Raw genomic sequence first — 27,697 nt, 5'->3', positions numbered from 1 at the left:
ATGCTGTCGCTGCGGAGCGAGCTGGGCCCGGCGCCCGCGGGGGCTGTTGGGGTCCGGCCGCCCAGCCGCTGCAGCGCGGTGAGGCCGGGGGCGGGGCGGGAGGGGCCGAGTGGGGCGCAGCGTCCCCGTCCTTGTGCTCTGCGCTGTGCCCCAGCCCCGCTGCTTGTGAGGGAGCCTGGCGCGTGTGCCTGAGTCTGCAGGCAGCCTGGGCCCCTGGCCCTGCCCGGGACACCAGGGGGTGGCAGGAGAAAGGCTGGGGGGCGTTTCACCACTGAAATCAGAAGGTGACGAGGCTGCTGGTTTGCCCAGCAGTGACCTGCCTGTCCTGACGGGGTCCCTTCCCTTCCCCCCCCTGCCCTGCTCTGAAGCCTGATGGTGTTTTCAGAGATTTCCCCTTGAGCTGTATTCCAGACCCTAGGGCAAAGTTCCCAGTGTGCAGTGGGAGTCTAAAGGGCTAGCTGGCATGGGTAGGTCTCAGCTACTCTCCAAAATCTGAGCTGTCTTTTTTTCAAAGTAAATCTCCAGCTGTTCTAGTTGTGAAGACAGCCTTGCATTTTGTTATGTACACACTACAAGTGCTTCAGCAGCATTGATGCGTCCTACATTGCTGGAAAGGATTTTTCTGTTGATGTAGTTAATCGATTTTTCTGAGAGGTGGTAGCCAAATTGATGAAGAGTCATAGGAGTTAATCTCACTGGAGTGTGAGATTAGCCAAACTAATGTTTCTGAAGTGCTTAGAGATCATTGGATGAGAGATGCTGCAAGTGCAAAGGATTTAGACCCAAACATTGTGATTCCAGTTGTCTTTCCCATCTAAATCATCAGTTCAGATGTAGTACGAGATGCCCAAAACACACGGGAGGTGTCTGAAATGCATTGTGTGGTGGAGACTGTCCAGTTCTAGAGGACAGGTGCTGTTGTTGTCATACTCTTTGGCAGTTTCAACTGAAAGTGCAAGCACTGACTGAGCATGACACAACCCCTCATCACTAGAAGTGGTCCCTCCAGCTCAGGGCTGTTGTTAGGTATCTTGAGTTTCAGACTACTAGTCCAGCTCCTTCCACCAGTACAGAAATAGCTTATGGGATGGGTGCCTGTGAATCACTCATTGGATTTCTTACTGTAATGTTAAGTTGGCTCAATAATAACAGAAGTTACAAAGTAGCTCTGTTTCTTTCCCTCTCACACTCCTGAGCAGTTACTTACCAAGAGTAAGATCTTTACATTCACTGAAAAGAATTTCTGTGTAACTTTCTTATGTTTTTTAAGACTGTCCCCACGTCTGTTTGTGAGCACTCTGTGCAGCAGGAAAGAGATGCTAGTAACAGAACAAACACACCGGATGATTCGGAGGGGAATGAGAGTGAGGAGAAGGCTGATGAAGATAGCGAGAGGGAGGAAGAGTGGGATACTGACCTTGAAATAGAAGGTACAAAACATCCCAACTGCCCTGATTTGCACAGTGGTAGGAATCTCTTCCAGCACGACACAGGTTGGATCTGGCACAATTTGTCCTGTATCCGTAGAACAGTATCAAAACGGGCTGTGAACATACAATTTTCCCTGATCTTCTCTAGGTGAAGAGTGAATGTACTCTTAGGCTAGGTCTACACTACCCGCCTGAATAAGCGGGTAGAAATCGATCTCTTGGGGATCGACTTATCGCGTCTCGTCAGGACGCGACAATCGATCCCCGAATCGACGCGCTTACTCCACCAGCAGAGGTGGGAGTAAGCGCCGTCGACTGGGAGCCGCGGCAGTCGATTTTGCCGCCGTCCTCACAACAGGGTAAGTCGGATCTGATACGTCGAATTCAGCTACGCTATTCGCGTAGCTGAATTTGCATATCTTAAATCGACCCCCCCCTGTAGTGTAGATGTAGCCTTAATTCCTTTTCCTTTCTCTTCACAAAACAAAGCAAAACCAAAAATAAACAACCAGGGCCAGCTCTAGCTTTTTTGCCGCCCCAGGCAAAAAAGAAGAGCGCAGTACCCCCCCCCCGCCCCCCTCAGCACCATGCAACCCGAAGCCCCGCCCCCTCCAAGCGCCGCGCTGCCTGAAGCCCCGCCCACTCCAAGCGCTGCGCCGCCCGAAGCCCCCGCCCCCCCCTCTGAGCGCCGCACCATGCCAGCCCCCGCCCCCTCAAGTCCCCGCCCTTTCCGAGCACCGCGCCGCCCGAAGCCCCTGCCCTCCCTCCGAGCGCCGCCCGAAGCCCCACCCCCCCTCGAGCACCACGCCACCCGAAGCCCCCACCCCCCCTCCGAGCGCCGCGTCGCCGAATAAAAAATAAATAAAAAATAAAAAATCGAGCGTTGCCCTGCCCCAAGGTGCCGCCCCAAGCATGTGCTTGGTCGGCTGGTGCCTGGAGCCAGCCCTGTAAACAACACCCCTAGGCAGGGCCGTCCTTAGGCATACGCAGCATATGCAGTTGCATAGGGCACCATGAAATTTGGGGCACCAAATTGCCCCAAATTTCATGGTGCCCTAGGCAGCTGTGTGCTGCATACGTGGCAGCACCAGCCCCGGCGACCTGCCCTATCCCTCCCTCCGCGGACCGTGCCCATTGCAAGGGGCAGGGCTGTCCCTAGGGGGTATGGGGCCCTGGACAACTCCCTCTGCCCTGCCTCTTACCCTTCCCCCTGCTCTGCCCCTGGCCGGCCCCCATTCCACCTCTTCCCCCAGCGATCCCACACTCACTGGCAGCGGCGGGAAGCGGAGCAACGTGGCCCTAGCCCGCTCTACTCTGCCAGCTCCCAGCCATGGCGCTCTGCTTCCCGCAGCCGGTGAGTGCAGGGAGGTTGGGGAAAGGATGCCCCCGCACTCACTTGTGGCGGAAGCGGAGCGATGCGGCCCCAGCCTGCTCCGCTTCCCTTGCCCCGGCCCCAGCCGTGTTGCTGGGGGAGGGTTGGGGAAAGGTCCCCCCCGCCCTCACCGGCGGCTGGAAGCTGGCGGAGTGGAGCAGGCTGGGGCCGTGCTGCTCCACTTCTGCTGGTGAGGGCGGGGGGGGGATCCCTTCCCCCTCCCCCGAGCGACACGGCTGGGGCCGGGGCAAGGGAAGTGGAGCGGGCTGCTCCTGGCCCCCCGCTAATCCCCTGGGACTGCGGGGGCCCCCAAAAGTGCTCCCCCACAGCTCCTGCCTCCTAGACCCTGGGGGGGCTGGGGCCCCACACAGCCCCCCCCGGGGGGGCTGCATAGGGCACTCAAATGGCTAGGGACCGCCCTGCCCCTAGGAAACTCTATGCAAACAGTTTGTGATCTCATTCCCTGACTAAAAAGTTGGGAGATGGTAAAGTACATATGCTCCCTTGTTCATTATGTTAAAGTTCTTAATTACCCATTATACATTATTATTATTTTTGCAGATCTAAGGCCACCTCATTCATTGTGTGAGTTATATGGTGAGTCCAGAATGAGAGAGGGCTTCAATCTTTAGTTTTATATAACTTACTGAAATAAAAGTGAAGAGGAGGTCTGCACACAGAACACTTGCGTTTAATCTAATTTAACATTTAAATTAAACATTTACCTTAAATATTGCTTAAATTTTTACAACTTTATTTATATAATTTCTATTACATTGCTTTTATCCGTATCACGCGGAGAGCTATGCAACTTGTGGACTGAGGGCTTGATCCAAAACCAATTTGAAATCAATGGCAAGACTCCCATTGACGTCAGTCATTTTTTTTTTTTTTTGGATCAAGCCTCTAATGAGCAGGCATTGTGTAAGTAATTGTGTGTGATCATGTAATTAAAAACTGTATCAGGATGCCTACAATAACAACGAGCAGGATCAAGTACATGTGGACAACTCTGCTTTCCTGAGTCTTGCCTCACTCTGCTCTGTCAACTTTGAGTGCGTGGAGGCTCGGGGAAGGCGCTGCCAGGGTGCAGCAAGCAGGTGCTTGGGGCGGCCAAGTTGAAGGGGCGGCACGTCGGGCACTTTGGCAGCAATTCGGTGGCAGGTCCCTCGGAGGGAAGGACCTGCTGCCGAAGAAGAAAGCGGCGTGGTGGATCTGCCGCCGAAGTGCCGTCCATCGCAATTGCGGCTTTTTGTTTTTTCGCCGCTTGGCGCGGCAAAAACCCTGGAGCCGGCCCTGGGTGCTGCAAAGAAATATAAATTCTTTAATTTCCATTTTTTGGTAAAATTGTTAATTTGGAAGTGCTGTTTTTTGTTTGTACAGCTTGTTTTCTCTGTGTCCGTTGTGCTGTTTCTAATGTAGAAACCAAGAAACCTTTTGACCCAACTGGAAAGACCAGATATATAGCAGCCTGCCAACTATATGGAGTGGTACCCATATCCTATTTCCTGCGTCACATGAAGGACACTGAACTGATTATGAAGCACCATGGACTTGGCCCACAGGTAACAGTTACACAAAATAGAATACATCACTTTTCGCTTTGGCACAATTAAGGCTGCGATGTGTGCTCTGAATTTATATGGTGGTTGTGCCAGTGGCTAGGGGTGTGTCTCTGGGTGGGGGAATAATGTACTAATTAAACTAATATTAGCTTTTCACTTTCTTGGTTTTGTGGTGTATATTATGTGTAGATCAGCATTAAATATATCATGTTTGGGTATGAACAAAATAAAACTTGATGGTCTATTGAAAGTTATTGGACAGGCCAGAACAAGGGGACTTAATTTAAACCTATGGAGGAATAATACATTTAAGAATTTCAGCAATTGTTGCTTTATAAAGAATGGAGAGTAGGGGAAGTGGGCTTTCAGCTAAGCGGGAGAGGGAGTGCAGTGAAACAATATAAACGTATTTAAGCAAAATGAGATGCCACGTGAAATTTAGCACATTTTAAGGGGAATTTGTCATCTTTGTCATCTTCACAGCACCTGCTGTCCTTTCGGTGGGATGGTGGATTAGATTTCTCCACACCTCACCCCTCAAGAATGTCCAGGGCTTTGTGATAAGATTTTTATCCTCCCTGGATGTACAAAGTTTTTTTGTTTAGATAATATGCGTGTGTGGCTATATGTTATATGCTTAAAATTCATAAGTTTAAACAACATTCGAAAACTTTTTAAAGAAGTTCTATATGTAGGTTAGTGTCACAGTCCTATCCACGATGGGCTTGTAGTTGCTTCTGGTTTTACACAACTTACTTTGCAGGAACTTTTGGCTCATATGCATGACTCATGCCGTAAAATGCAACAAGCCTTAATACTCCCCTGTGATGGTAATAAACATGGTAGAATTAGGGAAATTAGAACTGGAGTAGACCTATTAGATCCCTTCATCCTCTTATTCCTTACACTGTATTTAGGGTTCGAGAGTGTAGATTTTTTTTATTTAATTTCATGGATAATGTCAGTCCATTTACTTCCAAATTTAAAATATTTTAATCAAGTTAAGACATTTATTCCAAACGTAATGGCTCTAGATCAGGGGTGGCCAACCTGTGGCTCCGGAGCCACATGCAGCTCTTCAGAAGTTAATATGCGGCTCCTTGTATAGGCACTGACTCCGGGGCTGGAGCTACAGGCGCCAACTTTCCAATGTGCCGGGGGTGCTCACTGCTCAACCCCCTGCTCTGCCCCAGGCCCTGCCCCCACTCCACCCCTTCACCCAAAGCCCCCGCCCCTTCCCCCGAACGTGCTGTGCCCTCCCTCCTTCCCCCTACCCCGCAGAGCCTCCTGCGCATGCAAAACAGCTGATCATGGCAGGTGGGAGGCATGGGGGGGAAGGGGGAGGCACTGGGGGCTGGAGGGGGGGAGCTGATGCGGGGGGGGGGGGCTGCTGACATATTACTGTGTCTCTTCGGCAATGTACATTGGTAAATTCTGGCTCCTCCTCAGGCTCAGGTTGGCCACCCCTGCTCTAGATCCTAGGAGGAATAATAGAAATAAACTCCTAAGTGGTACTTATCCTAGTATTAGTTACTGATTGCTTGATAGAACTGACAATGAGTGAAGGCATCAGGTGTCCTCGAGTTGAACAAATCTGACATGTTTAACTTTCCCTCTCTCTACATTATGAATATTGGTGGTAAACTTTTTTTTATTATTTCTAGGTGGATGGAGAAATAATTAATGACACTTACCAACTCAGATTGCATCCTTTGAACTCTAACTATATTCTGCATTGCTTTTTCCAGTCTAGTTTAAAATCACTCACACAAGGGGGCTTTTACTACTTTCCTTAAGAGACAGTGGGTTAGATCCTGCATCCATTGAAGTTGTTGAGAATTTTGCCATTGACTTCACTGGTAGCAGGATGGGACTTGTTGTTGGTGCTCTATTGAACGCAGCTGGAGCCCTCTACTACACGTAGAGGTCCCTTTCGTTCAGTTGTGTTCTTCAGCAATGCAGCCAGGGCCTGGAAAGCTTTTGTCAATCTATATATTCTTGATAGGTTAAGGAAAACTGAAATAAGCAAACCACTAAAAGTGCTCATTGTACCGAATAGACCTGTGAGTGACCCATTATGCTGTCATATGTTCCAGGGTGCCAAAGCTTTATCTCTTTCCTTGATGACCAACACCTCCATCGTAAAGTTAAACCTGAGTGATAATTGGCTGAATGGAGACGGGGCAGCTGCAGTTGCAGAGATGTTAAAGGAAAACTGTTACATTTCAGGTTTGTGTCTTAATTCAAAGGTAATTCTGTTGTAAGGCATGTATCAGAGTGTGGCAATAAGGTTTTATGAGAGGAGGAAGTTCTTGTTTGCATATTTGGCTGATCCCACTGACTTCAGTGTCACTGCTCACATGAGAGAGGGCTACAGAATTGGGCCCTACTTTGAAAAGTGACTACTTAAAATAGTGCCTTCTTATTCAGCTCTCCCTGTGTGTATTCATAGCTTTTACTTTCATGAATTCATGTCTTTACTCCTGTTATCTCTGCAAAGCCAATAGCGTTCTGGGAGAGGGAGCTGAATTCTCTTCTGGCTCATGAATCAGTAATGGAACTGGAATTTGGGAGAACAGTTGCAGAATATTGTTGATGCGGAAGGCAGAAAAAACCCATCTTAACTTTCAGATTCCAGGTGGAGTTTGCTAGACTGGCAGTTAGAACAACCGTCTTCTAATTAGGGGCAAGCGGCGCTAAGCCCCATCCAAGGTGCTCCAGCCGATCTCTGTGCTGTAAGGACTGGGCTAGAGTGACAAAGTGGACTTTGCTCAGCTTTGCAACACCTAATTTTAGGTGCCCTGCCACCCATTGGAATCCACATTCCTGAGTTAGGTGCACCGTCTCTCCAGACAATGCATGGGGAGAGTTAGGTGCCAAAAAATGGAGCCACAGAAGCTAGCAAACTGAGTGGGCAGCTGCCGAAGCTGGCCAGTAAAAAGTGGCTTAAGGAGGTGGTGATGGTGTTCCCTGTATACCCAGTAGCCTGAGCACTCACCTCCGAAGTGGAAGAGCTCGGTTCAAATCCCAAGGCTGCCTGATCTGGAACAGGGACTTGAACCTAGGTCTCCTACCTCGGATATCTGAGATCTCGGATGGGTGAGGTTCCAGGAAGCTGGAGTAGCACTAGCCCCGACAGATGGATTCTGAGGTGTGAATGGCAGAGCAGGTGAGGGAAGAGTGTCTCCCCTTTTCTATGCACCCCATTGACCCCCACCCCCAGTTTATCACTTTGACAACCCAGTAGTTGGGAAGGTAGGAAGCAGTGGAGGCAGGCAAGGAGCATGGGCTGGACACTGGTGTCTGCAGCTTACTTGGGGCACAAGCTGCCATAGTTTTACTTGTAAACTAAGTACATTTGCTCTGGGAACTATTGAGACACACACACACGAAATCCTCCAGGCCATTTTTACAGTCCCTTTGCAGAACTGCATTTTAATATATAAATATTGATATCTGTTGAGACAGTCATCAGAATTTACTGACTCAAGAACTTGAACCCTTGATTAATATTTACCTTGAAATACAATAGATCTTGGTGTCCTCTAAAACCTGATTTCAGTGTATGTATTGTTACATAACTGGATTATTTGCTATAAAAGTAACTTGATTAAATAAATCTCTTAAGCGTACAAGTGACAAGGTGGGGGAGGTAATATCTTTTATTGCACCAATTTCTGTTGGTGAGAGAGACAAGCTTTCTAGCTTATGCAGAGCTCTTCTTGAGGTACAGTAACAGTGCTTCTTAAAAACTAACATTTTAAATAGGAGATGCTTAGATTTTAGGGGCAGAAAGGGCAGTTTTAAGATTGTCTAGTCTCACCTCCGGCACTACAGACCATAGAAACTCATCCAGTAACTTCTGCATCAAGCCCATAACTTCTGTTTCAGCTATAGCATCATTTAGGAAGTTATCTAGTCTTGATTTAAAGAATTAACCTGATGGAGAATTCACACATCCCTAGTAAGTTGTTCCAATGATAAATTACTCTCACTTTTAACAGTTTGCACCTTATCTGTAGTCCTTATTTGTCTAGCTTCATCTTCCAGCTAATGGTCTTTAATCTAGCAGAAAAAGGCCGAATGAGATCCATCTGCTCTCAGAAATCTCTTCCCTAGGTAGGTATTTGTAGACCATGATCAAGTCACCTCTTTCTTGCATAAACTAAATAGATTGCGCTTTTAAAATCTCTCCCTATAAGGCAGGTTTTCCAGTCCCCTCATGATTTTATAGACCTCTATCATATCCCCCCTTAGTCGCCTCTTTTCCAAGCTGAAAAGTCCCAGTCTTATTAATCTCTCCTCATACGGAAGCCGTTCTATACCCCTAAGCATTTTTGTTGCCCTTTTCTGAACCTTTTCCAATTCCAATACATCTTTCTTGAGATGGGGCGACCACATCAGCACCCAGTATTCGAGATGTGGGCATACCGTGGATTTATATAGAGGCAATATGATATTTTCTGTCTTATTATCTATCCCTTTCTTGATGATTCCCAACATTCTGTGAGCTTTTTTGACTGCCGCTGCACATTCAGTGGATGATTTCAGAGAACTATCCACAGTGACTCCAAGATCTTTCTTGAGTGGTAACAGCTAATTTAGACCCCATCATTGTATATGTATAGTTAGGATTATGTTTTCCAATGTGCATTACTTTGCATAACTTCTTGTAGCTCTTTTCTGAACTCTTTCCAATTTTTCAAAATCCTTTTGAAAATGTGGACTCCAGAATTAGATGCAGTAGTCCAGTAATGTTTTCACTAATGTTGTATACAGAGGTAATAACACCTCCTTGTTCCTTTTTGATATTCCCCTGCATGTACCCCCAAAGATTGCATTCACCCTCTTAGCTACTGCATTGCGCTGGGAGCTCATGTTCAATTGGTTATCTACCATCTAAGTCCTTTCCAGTGTTCTTGCTTTCCAAGCTACAGTCCCCCATCTTGCAAGCATAACCTCTGTTCTTTGTTCCTAGATGTATGGCTTTGCATTTGGCGATATTCATGCATTCAAACGAGACTGCCTTCCTGAACAATCCAGATCACTCTGTAGAACTGATCTGTCCCCATCATTATTTACAATTCCAAGTAGCCTGTGATTAACCAGCTCATCTTGTTTACCCTTTTTAAGCAGTGGCACTACACTGGCTTTTTCCCAGTCTTTCAGAGCTTCCCCAATGTGCCAGGGCTCAAATTAAAACAAAGAAATATTTTCAAACCCAGAGGAGCCCCAGCGCCACCGCCCGCCCTGCAGCTGAAGCCCCAAATTGGGTGTGGGGGGAGAGAGGGGCTCCAGGAAATAATCTCTGAGAATTTAAGCCCTGGTGCCAAGGTTTGTTAAAAATCAACATTTATGATTCAGAGAGCTCCTTGGAAAAGTCTTTTGATATTCTTGGATGGAAATTATCCAGTGAAGTGAATGTGGATGTAGTGTTAATAATATTTATTTTACTGTTGCATTTGTAGTGTGTTGGTTTTTTAGTTGATGAGAGCTGTCCCTTTAAGAGCAGGCTGTGGCACGCTGTGTGGGACAGTGCCCATGCGGAAGATTTTGCATGTGTGTGCAGAGAGGAGGTGAGCCACAAAATGGTCAGAACTTGGTTTAATAAACCTGTCTTTCCAGAAAGAGTCTCATTCCCCAAGGTGTCCCATTAGTGCTAATGGGGTCTGGATGCTGTGGGTGTTGGTAATGATCTACACCAGTGTTTCTCAAACTGGGGCCACCGCTTGTGTAGGGAAAGCCCCTGGCAGGCCGGGCCAGTTTGTTTACCTGCCCTGTCCACAGGTCCGGCCGATCGCAGCTCCCAGTGGCCGCGGTTTGCCACTGCAGGCCAATGGGAGCTGCTGGAAGCGGCGGCCAGTACGTCCCTCAGCCCGCGCCGCTTCCCGCAGCCCCCATTGCCCTGGAGCAGCGAACCGCGGCCAGTGGGAGCCGTGATCGGCCGGACCTGTGGACGGGGCAGGTAAACAAACTGGCCCGGCCTGCCAGGGGCTTTCCCTACACAAGCGGCGACCCCAGTTTGAGAAACACTGATCTACACAGTCTTTCCTCTGCAGGGCAGCAGTGTGAATCCTGCCCAGCTCAGCAGAGGTTAGAAGGTTCTTCCCATCTAATGGCTGGTTGAAAGCCCCTAGATGAGATGAGCGTGGTGGGTCCCGGCTCTAGCTGCCATAGCACAAATTCACCAACGAGCTTTGCACTAGACTGTAATAGCTTGGGGGGCAGGAACTGTCTTTCCCTATGTGTTTGTGGACCACCAGGCACAATGGGGCCCTGATCTCCATGGGGTATAGTCAGAGCTCCATCAGCTGGGTCAAAATTGCCTTATTCACTCTACATTTGGGAGAGTTGACAACAGGGTAATTCACAAACACACACACACACACACACACACACACACACACACACAAAGAGGTGGGCAGGGGGAGTTAAAAACTCAGAAGTCAGAGCAAAAGCCACTATTTCAGCTTTTCTTAAAAAATTAAAAATTTCATAATTTTGGAACGTTGAGGATTGGCAATACTGCTGTAAGAGTTTTCCATTGCAGCGGACAGCTGGAGGTTTTTCTGACATCTCCCCTTTAGCTAAATGGTGATTTTGTTCTTGGTTTTTTCCCCCCTCCCCCAGATGTTGATTTATCTGACAACAGGCTTGGAGTTAAAGGAGCCGAGGCCCTTTCTGCTATGCTTCTGGAGAATACGACAGTTGTTACCCTTAAACTTTCAGGAAATGAGTTTAATGACCATGCAGCTAAGTACCTAGCCGATGCCCTCCCGGCTAACAATAAACTGGAATCTCTGGCTCTGAGTCACAACATGCTTGCTGACACATCAGGTAAAGCAGTGTCTTTGTAGACCCACGCGTTGTATAGTGTTATCCTGCTGCAAATTCACACTCCAAGTGGTGAAAACCAAATTTCTCTCTTCTCCCAAAACTTCCTGGCTTCCTCCCACTTTTGTAACCACCTAAAGCTCCACCGTCCTCCTTACCACCCAGGCTCATAACCTCTGGAATCCTTGCTCATTAAACATTCACCTCTTCCTCTAAAAATCCATCCTTTTCTCTCTATCCACCATTAATCTTGTCTTTCTACACCCTGGTCATCTCTTGTCTGCCACCTTTTGAGATCTTCCATGTTTCATTATGTCCCCCACAGAGAATGGATCAGCCAAAAATATCTCCTCCTCTTGCCACTCAGAGCATGTCACTCCCTTCTTTGAATTCCTTCACTTGGCATCATCTCAGTTTCTGCACTAAGTTCATGTTTCTTGCTATTCACCTTCAAAGGCCTGAAAAAGCTCCACCTGCCTCCATCTCTGCTGTCATTGTCTCATGCTCTCTCCAGACCTAACCATCTTTTCTCTGTCCAACTCTAAGTTTTCTCTTTATGCTGGGATTCCCTCCCTCTCCTCATGTGCTGAATGGCCTTCCTCCCATCATTCAAATCCCTCCTTTCAAATAACTTCTCCCAGGAGGCCTTTTGCTGAGAACAGAGTGAAGAACTGGGAGAAGAGAAGAGCAGAGAAAATTGGGAAGAACAGAAAACCCAGGGGAAGGAGGACAGAGTCTGTTTAGAGATAGAAGAAGAGGAAGAAATAAGGACGAAGAGCAGAGAAAAGAAAAGCAAATAGAATAAAAAGGCCGCTGCTTCTGATGAAATAAGGAATGAAATGAGGTGATCTGTCTGGGACTGCAGGCATTGGGCAAATACTGATTCATCTTTCCTGCCCTTTAATGTGTGTTCATTTTTAGTTCTGGAAAGGGGAGGAGGGGATGTCAAGGGATGGGAGTGACTATCCTGTCTTCCCTGACCCTCCATGGTGGTCAAAACTGCCTGGCTTGAACCTCTTATTACCGCTCACCACAGGGCCCCCCCCCCGATCAGTCAAGTTGTGGAAGGCAAAAGGGGGGGCTGTAAAAGAGATGGTTGCGCTGAAGAGAGACGCAGGATGAAAGGTGGGATAGATCAAGACAGGGAAAATGGAAGACGTGAGTGGGAGTGAAAGAGGAAGAGGGAACCAGAGAGAGTTCATTTCTGAGAGGGGAAAGTGTTGGCAAAGCAGGAAGGAGAGATGAACCATGATGCCATCTTAAGCATGGATATGTGGCTGCATTACCTACTTCTATCTGTCTCATGACCTTTGACCTCTCTCTAGAATATTAACTCACTCCACGAGATCCTTCTCTACTTCAGTAGCCTTTCTTAAGATCATTCCCATTGCAGAAATATGTAGAGCCGCGACTTGGACATCCATTCATACATTTGCTGAACACTATGCAGTCACTCATGCCTCCGCTTCTGATGCCATATTTGGCTCCACTGTTCTAGCTTCAATCTTAGACTCGACTCCAAAGCCCCCTCCTTCCGTAGACAGAACTGCTCAATAATCATCTAGAGTGGAGCACCTATAGGGATGCTACTCGAAGACGAGACGGTTACTCACCCTGTGCAGTAACTCTGTTTTTTCAATGTGTGTTTTTGGGAGGGATGGTGCAGAAGTGGGTGTTAGATGGGATTTGACTGTGGAGATGAGAGGGCTTGGAGACTCGGTTTTGGAAGGATGTTCAGGCAAAGGGGCAGCCTGGAAGAAGGCAAGGAGAAGTTGTGGAGGGAAAGTGAGGGGTATTAAAGCTGGTGGTATTTGTGGAGAGGGTGCAAAAGGAATACAAAAGGAGACCAGGTCTGGGATGTAGACTGGGCAGTGTGATGTAGGGCTTGAGATTAAGGGCAAGACATTTGAATAGAATTTAATGGGCAAGGGAAGAATGTCCATTGACTTTCAAATCCTTTGCCACCTATAGCCCCCCACTGAAATCTGTGGGAATCCCCTCCCCTCTCTTAGAGCCCTGAGGGGCAAGAGAGTCTTTCTAGGACTGGAGGAGGTTTTGGATTTTTTTTCTCCTTACTTTGATTCCTTCCTTCCAATCCTACCCATCTCCCTCCCTTCCTCCTTCTTTCAGGGTCACCCGTTTGTTACTGGCTCTGTCTCTACTGATTTCTCAGTGGTGAGCTCTGCTTCTTCTTTGGTTTTCCTGCAGGCTGATGCTGTGTCCCTTTCCCATCCTCTCTGCGAGCCATTCCGCACTCTCTTCCTCTTTTTCCCTCCTGGTCTGTTGCTTTATCCCCCCAGTTGATCCTGATGTCTTCTTCTTCCTCTCAGAAACCTCCTCCCCTCCTTATCTGTTTCAATCCCACTGAGCCTTCTGCACAGAGGAAACCTCTCAATGGTTGTAGTCTCATTTGAGAGTGGCACCAGGGAGCACAGGGTTGAGGAGCAGAGTGGAACTATTTTGTGTGGTGTAGGCACTACTGGTCCTGGACTTCAGCCAGCCCACGAGAATGGCCCTGCTCTGGTTACGGCCCTGTTGGGCTCTGTTTTGCATTATGGAGATTTGTCCTTGTACCACCTTTTATGTGCACTCAGTGGTCTCTGACTATGTGGGGCCTGTTTTCTGGCTCTTCCTGCAGCCCCTGCTCTGTGCTTGAGCCACAAGATGCATAAAAGAGAAAAATCTTCTGTTTTAATTTCTCACCCAAAAAGTTTCCTATGCTAATCTGAGCTTCCTGCCCAGTTGAACCACCTGATCCTTTCCTGGGTCTTTAAAAATTTTCTTAATCTGTTTCATAAGGTGAGCTGCTTGGAATGGCCATAGCAGAAAACACTGGGCTAAAGGAGCTTAATATCAGCTGGAATTACTTCCGTAGCCAAGGAGCAGCTGCCTTAGCCAGAGGCTTCGAGGTAGGAAGTCTGTGTTATCTCCTGTCTTTGCACCCTGTCATACTCATGTTAAACTTCATCTGGTTGGGTAAACACTGCCATCGTGACCTGAACATAAAACACTATGAAATCTGGAAGTGTATAGGCCTTGAAATCGGGGAGATAAAAATCACGTTTAAAAAAAATTAAATCTTGATTTTTATTTCCATTTGCAGTTTGAAGTTCATTACTTTCTTCCCATTTTATAATCTTACATTGCTGAAATGAATGTTTTATATAATTTCCAACTGTTAGTAGAATTTCTGATTGTACAGAGTTTCCCCCTCCCCTCTCATTGTGAGGTTTCACACTTAAAATGCTTATTGAAGCTGAAAAAGACCAAACCAGGGCCTTATAACATCCTTTCTGTGAGACCAGCACAAACTCACACACAGCTTGATAAGCAAACTGCCTGGGTTATATTCGCAATCAGCCCACCTGCTGACATACTGCATTTCCACAAGCCAAGAAAGCTGAAACATTTCAAGGCTGTGCTGCTCCCTCAGAGTATGCCGTTTGAAGCTCCTAAGCAGAGGCGTAGCGAGCGCCCTCCGTACCCTCCGACCGGAGGGGGCCCTGCAAGGAAGGGGGCCCCTAAAAGTGGCAAAATAAATACTGCATTCCAGTTTCTGCATTGTAAGGGGCCCCGCCCGGACATATGTTCGGAGGGGGCCACCGTTCGGAGGGGGCCACGTTCTTTGTTGCTACGGCCCTGCTCCTAAGTCATTTAGGTGCTTTTGAAAATCCCACTCAAGGGGACTTAAATTTGAGTTTAGGAATTTAACTTTAGGCTCCTGGTTTTGAAAATGTAGGGCTGCGTGTACTCAAAAGTTAGTAACTTTATTAATGTGTTGAATAAGTCTCAATAATTTTACATTGTTAACATTGAATCATTTTGTTTTGAAGTGAGACAGACTTCATGCTACTCAGACACAATTTTAACCCGTTACTGAAAACACTTACACATATGCTTAACATTAAGACCACAAGTGGCCCCAGTGAATGGGTAGAATGTTGATAAAGTTCTATTCTGATCTGGTTTCCAGGATCAGGGCCTTAATTTTCAATATTTTGATTTTTGTCTATAGCAGTTTTATAAATTTTAAGTAAAATCTCCTACTAGAAGTTGCATTTTTTTTTAAATCATTCATAATTTAATTCCTTGCAAATTAAAATTAAAATTTATAAATAGCATACATTTTCAAGTTAGTTTTATAAAGCCTGAACCTGACTTAATGATTTTTTTTAATCAGATGATTGAAATCCATTCCAGATTAAATTAATAGTTCAAGATTAAATTTCAGATTGGAATTTGTTTCTTAAAAAGAAAAAAGAAAAAAAAAAGCCACCTTAGAAAATTCCATCCATAAAACTGGTGAGTACATTAGTAGGCCAGGAAATGCCGAAGTTGAGGCTGTGTGTGTAACTTTCCTTCTGTCCAGTTGTGCATGTGCTTTATCATGCTGGTTTTTATTATCAGATTATTTATCTAATACGGTACATTGTACTACTTTTTTTTTCTACCATTTTATATGATGCATCTTGCAAGATTGATGAGGAAGGGGATCCAACAAGAGAAAAATGAGTTGCAGAGTAGACACAATTGTTCACTTCCTTTTTTGTGTGTGTGGTTGTTTGTTTGTTTCATTCTGATGAAGATATTCTGCCCGGCTTTTGTGTGTGTATCTGTAAATATAGGCAGATGTTTACATTGGAAAGCTCCGATTTTGATTTTGTTTTGCTGGAGGAATTTGAGGTGGAGTGACCAATGAGCTTATGACATCCCAAGAGATTGAGATCTAAACAGTTGAAAGAGGAAGAGATTTCTAGTCAGATTGTTTAAAACCTGTGGGGGTTTTCTGTTTTTATTTTTGTTAATACCTATTTAACTCAAGCTGCCCACTCAACATCAACACCCCTTTCCTTTCCGATGAGGGCTGCCATTATCTAGTTCAGGAAGCAGTTGCCCTGCACAGAGAAGATCAGGCTTTTGATATTCCTGAAGGAACTGCCCCACACCACCAGAAAAGCATCTTAAAAATCCTTCCCGACTTTGTGATTTTTGGGGCTGATTGCATGATATTTTTGTGTGTGACTCATGACTTGAACTGTCCGGGTTAGTAGGGTGACCAGATGTCCCGATTTTATAGGGACAGTCCTGATTTTGGGGGCTTTTTCTTATATAGTTCACTCAGCACTCTTACCCTTTACTGCTCCTTCCTTCGCTGTCATCCTGCCCCTTTTACAAGGAGTTTGACCAGGTGCTGGGGACTGCGCTGAGCATGGCGCCAATGGTGTGGATCCCATCGTCCTGCGAACCATCCAGTAACTCCCTCAACGAAACGTGCTAATTAGCCACTAGCTCTCCCTCGGCCAATAGGTGTCCCCGCTGCACAAGTCCCCCACTTGTGAGAGTCTTTCTGGGCCCAGCTACTGGGCTCTAGCAGGCGCTAATCCTTTGTGCTGTTCTCCGTGAGACTCACAATTTACTTGCATGTGATATTCAGATCAAACCGCAGCTGCAGTTAAGTCAAGAAGCTGCCAGACCTGTGAGCTACAGGTGGGATCTTCCAAGGGAGAGGAGAAGGGTTGAAGGAAGAGGGAAGCCTGGCACTTTAGGAGGGTCATGTAGGGAGAAGGAATTTTTCTGAGGTTCACCCACCACTAGTTGTTGGTATGAAATGTCCTTTGCTCATTCTCTTCCTCTCGCTCACTTTCCCTCTGCGTTTATTTTTAACTGTGTTTTGGAAGCATGGGTCATGGAAGGTCATTCTGCCAGGGCGATGCAGATAGCTGTTTCTGTCCCAAGCTACGGTGAGGTTTTTTTACAGTAATTCTGGCTTGTTCCATAGGCAAACGTATTCCTCAGAGTTCTGGACCTTTCCTACAATGGCTTCAGTAACAACGGCGCAGCTGCCCTGGGGGAGGTTCTTAAAGTCAACAATGTGCTGGAAGAGCTCAACATTAGGTGAGTCAGGCTCAGGTCATGATGTAATACGTCCCACACTTCAAAGTGAGAGCACCCCCTGGTGCTGAAACCCTGAGCAGCCATTGATCTCAGTTTTATGTGTAAAGAGGGATGGTCTTGCTGGCGCTAAGATGACAAAAGGAATGCCATGTAATGGGAGTTTGGCCATGAAATTTCTAGCTGGGTAAGATCTGTTGGCATCTGTTGTTTACTGCCCTGCCCTCAGTCATGGCTGCCAGGTCCCCAGCTCGTAGTCAGCCTGGTGGCCCCAGAAAAAGCGATGATGTAAAGGAGTGAGGAGGATTACTGGGGTCAAGGTGACATCGTTACAATCTTAAATTGGAAAGGAAATAAATTGATTCCATCTGTCTGGGGAGGATGGATGGAACGAAATCTAGTGATAAGGATCCAGGGTTACTAGCACCTCTGGAAATGAGAAGAAAAGTGAAATGGGACTTCGGAGCTTAGAGGGCACCTTGTGCAGCATGAGAGAGAAATCTCATGTTTGTGCTCACAATGAGAGCTGGACAAGTTCCTTTGTTCTTCAAAGCACTGGCCTATGTACTTGGAGGCCTGGGACTGGCCTATATACTAAGGATAGTTAGGTGTGAGACGTACTGTCGATTTGATCAGGCGTACAGTGGACATGTTATGCTAGGAACCGATTCAAAGAGGAGGCTGATTGGTTCAGCAAAGGGAGAGTCAAGAAAACAACAGAGGCTGGTGAAGTTAGTGGGAGAGCCACGAGACCGGGTAATTTTCAGAGAGCTGCAGTTATGGAGACCATGAACATAACCAGAATGAGCAAGGGGGTAGTGCCAAGTACTCCCTGCAGTGTAAAATCCCACAGGCGAGCTGGCAATGACCCTCCCATCCCAGTGCATTAGGTGCCAGTGGGACCTAAGCTCCGAAAGAGCAGGCAGTGGCTGCTGCTATGCTAGGGGCTACCTGGATATACTTACAAAACTAACATTTCAGGGAACAAACACTGAGGTTTTAATTGTCACACTAACAATAAAAGCAAATGCTCCGAAATAGACATGAACTAAGCAGGGCCAGTCCGAGTCAGTATTTGGATGGGAGACCTTCAGGGAAAACTTGTGCACTTCAGGAAGTGGTGTAGCTGCGGAATGGTGTGCTGCTGGAGCTTGTTCTTCAGATGAGATTTAAAACCGAGGCCGTGAGCATTCAGGGTCACTAAAGATCTCACCGCACTTTCCGTGAGAGTAGGTACATTAACACAGGTGTCCCAGACAGATACGTCTCCTCCCTGCAACTTCAACTGGAGATGGGATTCTTTGTCACTTCCTCTCCTTCAAATTGTGTGTAGAGAGCTGTTAACCTGCTGCTATTAATGCCCCTCCAGATGTGTCCACATGTCAGTGGTGGGAGAAATGGTTCCCTGTACCTTTACATGAGTTTGTAAAGCATGCTGTCCTCCTGTTGCCCATACTGTAGTAAGTGTCTCCATGACAGTGTGGCCCTGGCTGGGGGGGGAACACGGAATGAAAAATGTAAGAAGTCTACCTTTTCTCTGTTGTTCTAAGCAATAACCGCATTTCACTGGAAGGAGCTCTGCGCTTTGCAGTAGGCCTGAAAGAAAACCGGACTCTGAAGAGCCTTAATGTGAGTAGCTTTTTTAAGCAGACATTGGAAAACACAATAAAGTATATATTTAAACTGTCACTGGCATGAGTGCTCATTGAATCAGATTCTGCATGAGCCATTCTGCAGCAACAGCAGGGGAGCTTTAGCATCAGTCTCCGGCCGCGCCTGTGAAGTGCGACGTGCAGATGGTCTCATGTAGACAAGGAGTGCTTGTATTCAACAGTCTTTTGAATTCAAGTATTTGATACCCCTCCCCCTACATGAACCAGAACCTGCAGCCTGCTGCTCCCTGTTCTGCCCTGCAGTCTAGCACCTTGCCTTCCAATATGGAGGGTGATCTTCCTGGCCTCTGCTGTCAACTCCTTACATGGCAGCCACGTTTGCTGCACATATCTGGGAGCTGGGGGGAGACGTGGTTAATGGCCATTGGGTGTCTGACCTGTCCCTCAGCTCAGCACAGTGGGGAAGACACTCTGCTCTGTTCTTCTTCCTTTCCATTCCCCAGACAGCACAAAGGGAGCTCCTGACGCTCAGGTGAAGAAGGTCATGGAGTGGTGGAGAGTGGGTATGACCAGGTGTACTGCATTTTAGATATTCCCAGCTGGTGTGTTGCCCTTTGGGGACCACTGGCAGCTATCCTATGGTAGAGTGGCCTCCAGGGTCAAGCAGAGAATTACGGCTCCATAACCCGCTCCCTGACAGCTTACCCCTTTTTCCACATTGCTGCATCCAGCTTCCGCTGGGCAAAGAATCTTGTGCTGGTGTAAAACACACAGTCGAGGTCAGTTACACATCCTTGAACCTAAGATACACATAGGTAAAGTCAGCCAGTGATGGTGTGTAAAGGGAGAAAAGGAAGAAAGGCAAGGATGGAGCCTTGTGGGAACCCCCATTGAAAGATGGGATGGGGAGGAGAAGAACCAGGAGAGAGTGGAGTTGTGGATGCTGAGGGAGGACAAGATGACCATAATAAGGTTATGTGGTTGCTTTAGTGAGGCCTAGGCACATCCTGATGATCCCAAAAAGCTACTTTTTTTTAATAAGTTTGGTTCTTGTAGACATGAGATTTTCAAATAGTCATCACCATCCATTCTTATCACTGTGAGTTCCTGCTTTTGTTCCATGCCCATGGCATGTGCCTGAAGACACTTGAAAGGGACAATTTTGCTCTGTAAGACAGCTGCAGTTTGAGGTGTGAGTTCCAGATATCAAAGAAAGGCGCATTAATGAAAAGAACATGCAAACTGTATTGTTCCTATTGTTGTTTCCTGTGTCTGCCTTTAGATGGCCAGAAATCCCATGCAGAGTGAAGGCTGCTTTGGGATTCTCAAATCTATACAAGCAAATTCCGGGGCCATGGTAGAAATCCTGGACTTCTCAGTAAGTGTTAAACAACGGGGGGCAGGGGCAAGTTTTATCCTTCCAAAGGAGACTGGTCTGAACTGTAAATAACACAGTGCTATCCACGTGAATTACTGCAGCGCTATCATTGCAGGCCACTGTGAGCTAAAGGACCATATCTGGGTGGGCCCCCAACTTGAAACCATGGGCACCTAAATACATGGCCAAACATCACCCTTGGATATTCACAGTGGCATGTAGGTGCATAAATGCCTGATTCATGTGCCTACATGCCAATTTTGAGTGTCCAGCTCTAGGATATGGATGTCCAGTTAAGGTGCATAGGCATTGCCCTTTACACACTATACTTGGCCTTGTTCTACTAAAACAGCAGAAGCTGGCGGGAATTTGAGCTACTGCACATCCTGAAACCTCTGGAAAAATCTGTCGCACCTGGTCTGTGAAGAACCAAATAGTTTTATAAAGATTTGTGTCCCATTTTCATTAAAACTAAGTGGCCCTCAGCTCATAATCTTGGAGGATGTTGAGGCTCAAAGAACTTAAACTGAGAATACATTCTCCCACTGGTGAAAAGTGCCAAACTGACAGCTCTGAGGAAGGCAGGCCTTTGCCCACGGATATGGCATGGGCAGTGTTGGTGCAAGCTTCCTCACAGTACCCTGTCCATGTGCCTCACCCCTGTAACTAGGTGAGATGGGACTTCAGTCTGTGGTCCATTCCATCCAGAACCTCTCTCCTAATGTTTGGCAGCTGGTCCATGCCAGTTTTGACCATTCAGTAACAACTTCTAGTCACAAGTGACCTGGGATGCATTCATACAGTGACCTAAGGCTAAAAGAGTCCATTGGCGCTGTGGGTTACCAGAGCTGCTGGATGCCTTCTGAGACCATCTGCAAGGCGGGGTGTTGATCTGAATGTGCTGTCTAGACTGGGAGTGTGCACAGTCTGTTCCATGTGTGAATTTAATAATGATTTGATATTGTCAGATAGCAGACTCAAATGGAATTATTTAATCAAAGATTAATACAGAAGGAAGACCTACTTTATCTACAGGGGATGGTGGTGAAGTGAAGGTAGTTTGGTCCCTTCCTCTATACCTGGTGGAATGCTGACAGTGTTCATTCCCAAACTAACTTTCCAACCCTCTTTCCTTTTATTGGGTGTGAGACGAAACTCCTTTTTGGGAGGGAAAAGTACTTTCCCACAATTAATTTTACTATATGTTCTGTTTTCCTAATTGCTGATGGAATTTCTTTTATGATCCTCAATTTACCTGATTGAAGAGTAAAAAGGAATCTCTTATCCAATCATTATTACTAACAGCTACGACACCAACAGTTCTTAATGAGTTAAAAACATCTTTCAATGCATCATTATTTTGTCCATTACAGAACCCACTCGGTTTTGTTTCTCATATACTTTTGTAGACAGTGTTCATTAGGTTGAGGGGTCTCTTCCCTGGATACCTGGACTATATTAGTAAAGTCCGGGTAAAAAGTAGGGTTAAAAGATTACATGCACTCTGTTATTGAGTTCATTTTCCTTTCACCCGTTAGGTTCAATTGAAGGGCAAAGAACTTTTTATTTTCAATTATATATAGGGCAATAAATACATAGATACATAAAATAAAGACTTTTAGTATATAAAAATTACAATTTAACATATAAAAATAAAAAGTTAATATTTACTAACAAGTCAGACACAGATTTGAAACAGACACTGTGGCACTTTTCTATTTTTCTCTATTTTTGCCTGTAAAAATACAGGGAAATGAAATCCCAAAGGTATGTGTTACTGAAAAAGGAGGGTGGATTATGAAGGCCCCAAAGTCAGAACATTCAGAATGATTGTTTCTGCAAATAGCATAGTTCCACCGCATTGCATCTATGCAACATGGCATAATAGCACATTGAACAAAGACCAGATATTTGTAGTTAGACCTATTGTGACTGAGCTGCAGATACTGTGGTACCCATAACTTAGCTGTCTGACTTGTGTAGTTACATCATAAACCACCATCTGCTTTTAACAGAGGGTCTCCTTCTATTTAATGTTTAAGTTTTGCCACAAAGTGATAGACCCCTTCACCTGGTGAATGCTGTCGCGGATATTGTAAAACTGCCTTTTTTCAAATGTTTTTGTTGATGGCGTATTTTTAATTTATAAAGGAAAAACACAGGTTATAATGCTCTCTTAATTATTAATAATAGAGCAACAGTTGCTCCCTGTTATTTAGTGACCTGTTGCATTCTGACTGGCTGAGAACAGACGAAATGTATTCTTCAGCCAAAGAGAGACCTGACTATCCTGCCTGTCCCAGTACCCCCTTTCAAATGCTATTCCTTATGTTCTTACAAACCCTTCTCCTGTTCCAGCACTTTCCTGACTCCCTCCTCAGGCTTTGTGTGAACTCTGCGGACAGGCTGCATATTGCATTTTCTACCTCACCCTTATGCCATGTTTTATGCATTTCAGCCACTTTGTGCTCTGATCATTCTAGAGACACGGCCCTCAACAGAGTTGTGAGTTGCTTGCTTGGAATCTCATGTCCTCCCTTTTTGACTTGTCAGCTGCTCTTGACCCTTTTCCTCGTCTTCTTTGTGTTTCCAGTTCTTCTCCTGACAGTTGGAGCTAGTTTGTTTCATGTTTTATTTTATATCCTCCAGAGCTGTGGTATTGCCACTTGCTGGTGAACTGGTCGATGGCTCAGGTTATTGAGCTGAAGGAACTTTGTCAGAGGTTGCATTAGTTGCATGGATGCCTGAGAGCAAGAATGTATTGTGATGCATTGCGTACCTTTGCTGTTGTAATACTTACCTTTTGAGAGAAGGTAAATCGTACTGTACACTGATCTGTGATACTTTCTCCCTCTAGGAGATCCCTGTGAACAAAGACTTTGCAGACCTGTGTGATGCTGTGAAAATGCTTTCCCCAAATCTTCAGATCAGACATGGTGGAAATGCAACACTGCACAAAAAAGACCAACCAAAGGTTGAGATCCAATCTTGGTTCAGTGTGGAGGGTGATTCATAAAATCCCTTGGCCTAAAAGGAACCTCTTCAAGGTCACTTTGGGTATGTCTACACAGCCTGCGGCAGAGAGACTCCCAGCCTGGGTAGACAGACTTGGGTTTGCAGGGCTCGCGCTAGTGCTCTAAAAATAGCTGCGTAAACAGCACTTTGACGTTGCGACTTGGCTGGGAGCTCCGGCTCTGAAGCCCTACCTACCTCCCGCCTGAGCCGCAACATCAAAGTGCTGTCTGCGCCCCTATTTTTAGAGCACTAGGTGGAGCCCCACAAACCCAAGTCTGTCTACCCAGGCTGGGAGTCTCTTCCCCAGGCTGCCTGTGTAGACATACTCTTAGTCTCCGCCCCTGCACTGTGGCAAACTCCTAATATCACTGACCATCTCCAAGGATTTCTAGCAGCAGTGCTACAAATGCCTCCCATGGAAACATTTGCCATTCACTCAGTGATGTCATTGTTAAAAGCTGCTCCTTGCTGTAGCTTTACATTAATTGGACTAGATTCGCTGCTGTGACCTGGTGCTGGATCTCACCAGCAGGGCGTTCTCCAGGTGCAGGACAGTCCCCAGTGGGTACAGAGCCAGCATAATTAGCTCCTTACACTACCTTTCTCCTTCAGCCTTCTGCACAGGGCCTTTGTCAGGGCAGGGAGGGGGCTTGACTGGAATACTCTGTGCCCAGCTACACCTTCTGCTTGGGGCCACAGCCTGCTGCCATAGACTAGGGCAGCCTGAAGACTGCATTAATCTATGCTGGGGCCTTGACTACCATAGAGCCAGACCCCAATTCAGGGAGGCACAGTCAACTACTTTTCATAGATTGTAAAGCCAATAGGAACCATTGTGATAATCTAGTCTGACCTCCTGCATAACCCAGGCCCTAGTATTTCACTCCGTGATTCTTGCATTCAGCTCATATCTTCTGCTTGAGCAAAAGCAGATCTTCTAGAGTACGTCCAGACTACCCGCCGGATCGGCGGGTAGCGATTGATCTATCGGGGATCGATGTATCGAGTCTCGTCTAGATACAATATATCGATCCCCAAATGCGCTCCCGTCGACTCCGGAACTCCACCAGGGTGAGAAGCGGAAGCGGAGTCGACGGGGGAGCCGCGTCCATCGATCCCGCACCGTGAGGATGGGAGGTAAGTCGAAATAAGATATGTCGACTTCAGCTACGCTATTCCCGTAGCTGAAGTTGCGTATCTTACATCGACACCCCCCGTAGTGTAGACCAGCCCTTAGAAAGAGCCTCCAATCTTAAGGCTTTGAGAATCCACCACACCCTAGGTAAGTTGTCCCAGTAGCTAATAGCCCTCACACCTTATTTGGAGAAAAAGACTGGTGTAATGTATGGAATAGGACAGTATCCCTTTAAATAGTTTGTGGGCCCTCTATTGTACTCAGTGTTCTGTGTTTTGGTTTCCGGCAGCTTCTAACCAGAGAAGCAGTATAGGTAGCTAGACCTGGAATGTTTGTGTATATTCAGTAAACATGGTTATTTGGGACTCAACTGTGTTTGTGCAGATTCTTCACATTTTATTTGTTTTGTAAAGAACAAAAGACCCAACCGATAGCATAGTGAGCAGGGCACTAGACTGGGACTCAGGAGACCCGGCTTCAGTTTCCAGCTGAGGAAGAGATTTCTGGTGTGACGTTGAGGAAATCACTTAGGCCTTGTCTACATGAGAAAGTTCCACCAATTTAACTTAAACTGGTTTTTAAACCAAATTAACTACATTGGTGCAAACCCCTGTGTGGACACACTTGTTTTGGTTTAGGTTTTGCTTAGGTTAAACCTGTCCCTAATTGATTTAAGATGAACCAAAATAAATCTGATTTATACCAAAATAAGTGTCCACAAAACCTTTTTGCACCAGCTTAACTAACCTGGTTACACTTGCTTATGGCAAGAGTTTAACTTTCCCATGTAAATCAGTCCTTACTCTACACTGTGCCTCGGTTCCCCATCTCTGAAAAAGGGATGGGATACCCTCACAGGAGGGTAGGGGCTTCTGAAGATGAACTTCATTAATGAGTGTGAGGTGCTCAGACGCTGTCAGAGTGGGGGATATATAAATACCTAGGTAAGTAGATTATTTCCAGTCTGTATTTACCCAGCTTCAGATCCCAGCCTTTGGATCTCATTCTTCCTTTTTCTCTGAGATAAAAGAGCTCTGCTATCAGAAATCTTCTCCCTCTGTAGGTCCTTGTAGGCTGTGATCATCACCTCTTAACCTTTCTTTGAATAAACTAAATAGAGCTTATTTAGTCTCTCGCTATAAGGTAGGTTTTCCAAACCTCAGATCATTCTTGCAACTCTTTTCTGAGCTCTCCCAAATTTATCAACATCATTTTTAAAGTGTGGACACCAGAACTGGATACAGTATCCAGTAGTAGTCTCACCAGTGCCATGAACAAGCCACCTCCTTTCTCCTATTCAATATTCTCCGGTTTATACATCCAAGGAGTGCCTTCACTCTTAGCCACCACATCACACTGGGAGCTCGTGTTCAGTTGGTTTCTGCCATGATTCCTTAAGTCCTTTTCTGAGTCACTGCTTTTCAGGATACAGTCCCCATCCTGTAATTGTGAGCTATGTTTTTGGTTCCTAGATCCATTGCACCTTGCATTTGGCTGTATTAAAATTGTAGCACCAGGAGGTATCAAAATGCCTGGAAATCATAAAACAGTACAGGCATACAACCTTAACTCTTCCCTCAGTTTGATAACAATAGCAACTGGGAATGTAACAGTATCTTACCCTCCCTGACCATTTCTCTGTGCCCATCACAGCTTCACATCGGCATAAAGTTCTATGGACCCTTATGGTGCTTTGTGTAGAACCATTGATTCATTGTCCAATTTTTCTAATAATCCCATAAAAATTGGGGTCATGGCGAGCCCAGCTGTACAATAGCAACCTTAACTTCACCTTAACAAAGTTTGGGCTGAGTGTGAATAAATGGTCTTTTTCTATTCTGTAGGTTTCCCAAGAATTTTCGTAACACTACATGTGCTCAGTGGAATCAAAGGTCTTCCTTTTATTTGTGACTGGAACTGGATGAGCCTTGGACACCCCAAAATATGTGACCCTTTGATTATTCCTTCCTTTGATCTATCTTACATTGAATGGTGGGGGCAGTTACCATCTATAAATTGCCCCTCCCCAGTCCCCAAACAATGAAATTTTCTCCAAGAGGCACCTCGTTGAATGTGCCAAAGTATGAGACTGCCCCTACCATTGTCCTGGTAAAACAGGTTCCTGATATTCTGTATTTTGTTGAAGCTTCACTATTGGTACAGAATGAATGTGTTTGTCTTGTTCAGTGTTGTGGGGAAATCTGGTTGTATCAGCTGTGCCATGGGGAGAATAGCTCAGTGGTTTGAGCATTGGCCTGCTAAACCCAGGGTTGTGAGTTCAATCCTTGAGGGGGCCATTTAGGGAATTGGGGTAAAAATCTGTCTGGGGATTGGTCCTGCTTTGAGCAGGGGGTTGGACTAGATGACCTCCTGAGGTCCCTTCCAACCCTGAGATTCTATGATTCTATGAGATTTTGTTTACTATCACTTTTCAGCAAATAATTATATTTTTAAATAAGCGATATAACTGCTTGATAAAATTATGTGTAGCTAAATGAAATTTGTCCTGTAATTGTGAGAATGGTTTCAGATTTTTATATCTAATAAATATTTACTGTCATTTAAACTCACTTTTGTCTATCTGGTCTATTTCTATTCCATCAAATGAGTGTGAATTAGGAATAGGGTTGCCAGGTGTCTGGTTTTCAATCAGCATGCCCAGTCAAAAAGTGACCCTGGCAGCTCCGGTCAGCACTGCTGACCGGGCCGTTAAAAGTCTGGTTGGCGGCGCAGCGGGGCTAAGGCAGGCTCCCTATCTGCCCTGGCTCCTGACAGCTCCCGGAAGCAGCCGGCATGTCCCTGTGGCCCCTAGGCACAGGGGCGATCAAGGAAGCTCCACATGCTGCCCCCAGTGCCGGCTCCACAGCTCCTATTCGCTGGGAGCAACGCAGAGCCAGGGCAGGCAGGAAGCCTGCCTTAGCCCTGCTGTGCCACCAACCAGGAGCCGCCTGAGGTAAGCGCTACCTGGCTGGAGCCCACACCCTGAACCCGCTCCTGCACCCCAGCCCTGAGCCCCCTCCTGGAGCCCGTGCCCCCTCCTGCACCCCAACCCCCTACCCCAGCCTGGAACCCCCTCCCACACTCCAAACCCCTCATCCCCAGCCCCATCCCAGAGCCCGCACCCCCCAGCTGGAGCCCTCACCTCCTCCCACACCCCAGCTCCCTGCCCCAGCCTGGAACCCTCTCCCGCACCCTGAACCCCTCATTTCTGGCCCCACCCTGGAGCCCACACCCCCAGCTGGAGCCCTCACCCCCTCAACCCCCTGCCTCAGCCCAGTGAAAGTGAGTGAGGGTGGGGGAGACTGAGCGACTGAGGGAGGGGGTCTGGAGTGAGTGGGGGTGGGGCCTCAGAAGGGGTGGGGCAAGTCCTCAGGTAAGGGGCGGGGCAAGGATATTAAGTTTTGTGCAATTAGAAAGTTGGCAACCCTAGTTAGGAATGATGTACCTATTGGTTAAATTTGAT

The 27,697-nt window shown here is 46.5% G+C and overlaps 1 protein-coding gene across 1 annotated transcript; it reads left to right on the top strand.

The window, feature by feature from the left end:
* Nucleotides 1–26,099, top strand: LRRC74B (leucine rich repeat containing 74B). Its single transcript, XM_065417960.1, has 12 exons — nucleotides 1–78; nucleotides 1,271–1,430; nucleotides 3,364–3,399; nucleotides 4,225–4,367; nucleotides 6,464–6,596; nucleotides 10,998–11,204; nucleotides 14,001–14,110; nucleotides 16,981–17,096; nucleotides 18,644–18,722; nucleotides 19,989–20,084; nucleotides 22,942–23,058; nucleotides 26,079–26,099. Exons 1-12 carry the CDS (start codon nucleotides 1–3, stop codon nucleotides 26,097–26,099), a joined length of 1,296 nt encoding a protein of 431 aa, XP_065274032.1.
* The last annotated feature ends 1,598 nt before the right edge of the window (nucleotides 26,100–27,697 follow it).

Source organism: Emys orbicularis, chromosome 16, assembly GCF_028017835.1.
Source record: "Emys orbicularis isolate rEmyOrb1 chromosome 16, rEmyOrb1.hap1, whole genome shotgun sequence".
NCBI classification, from domain to species: Eukaryota; Metazoa; Chordata; order Testudines; family Emydidae; genus Emys; species Emys orbicularis.
Note: the sequence above shows the minus strand (reverse complement) of the source record. Positions and strands in the feature narration are given on the sequence as shown.

Excerpts from the sequence above, each read along its gene's own strand:
- LRRC74B (XM_065417960.1), top strand. The coding sequence starts at position 1 with ATGCTGTCGCTGCGGAGCGAGCTGGGCCCGGCGCCCGCGGGGGCTGTT. Across the intron at positions 3,400-4,224 it reads TTCATTGTGTGAGTTATATG|AAACCAAGAAACCTTTTGAC; the intron begins GTGAGTCCAGAA and ends TTTCTAATGTAG. Across the intron at positions 14,111-16,980 it reads CCTTAGCCAGAGGCTTCGAG|GCAAACGTATTCCTCAGAGT; the intron begins GTAGGAAGTCTG and ends CTTGTTCCATAG.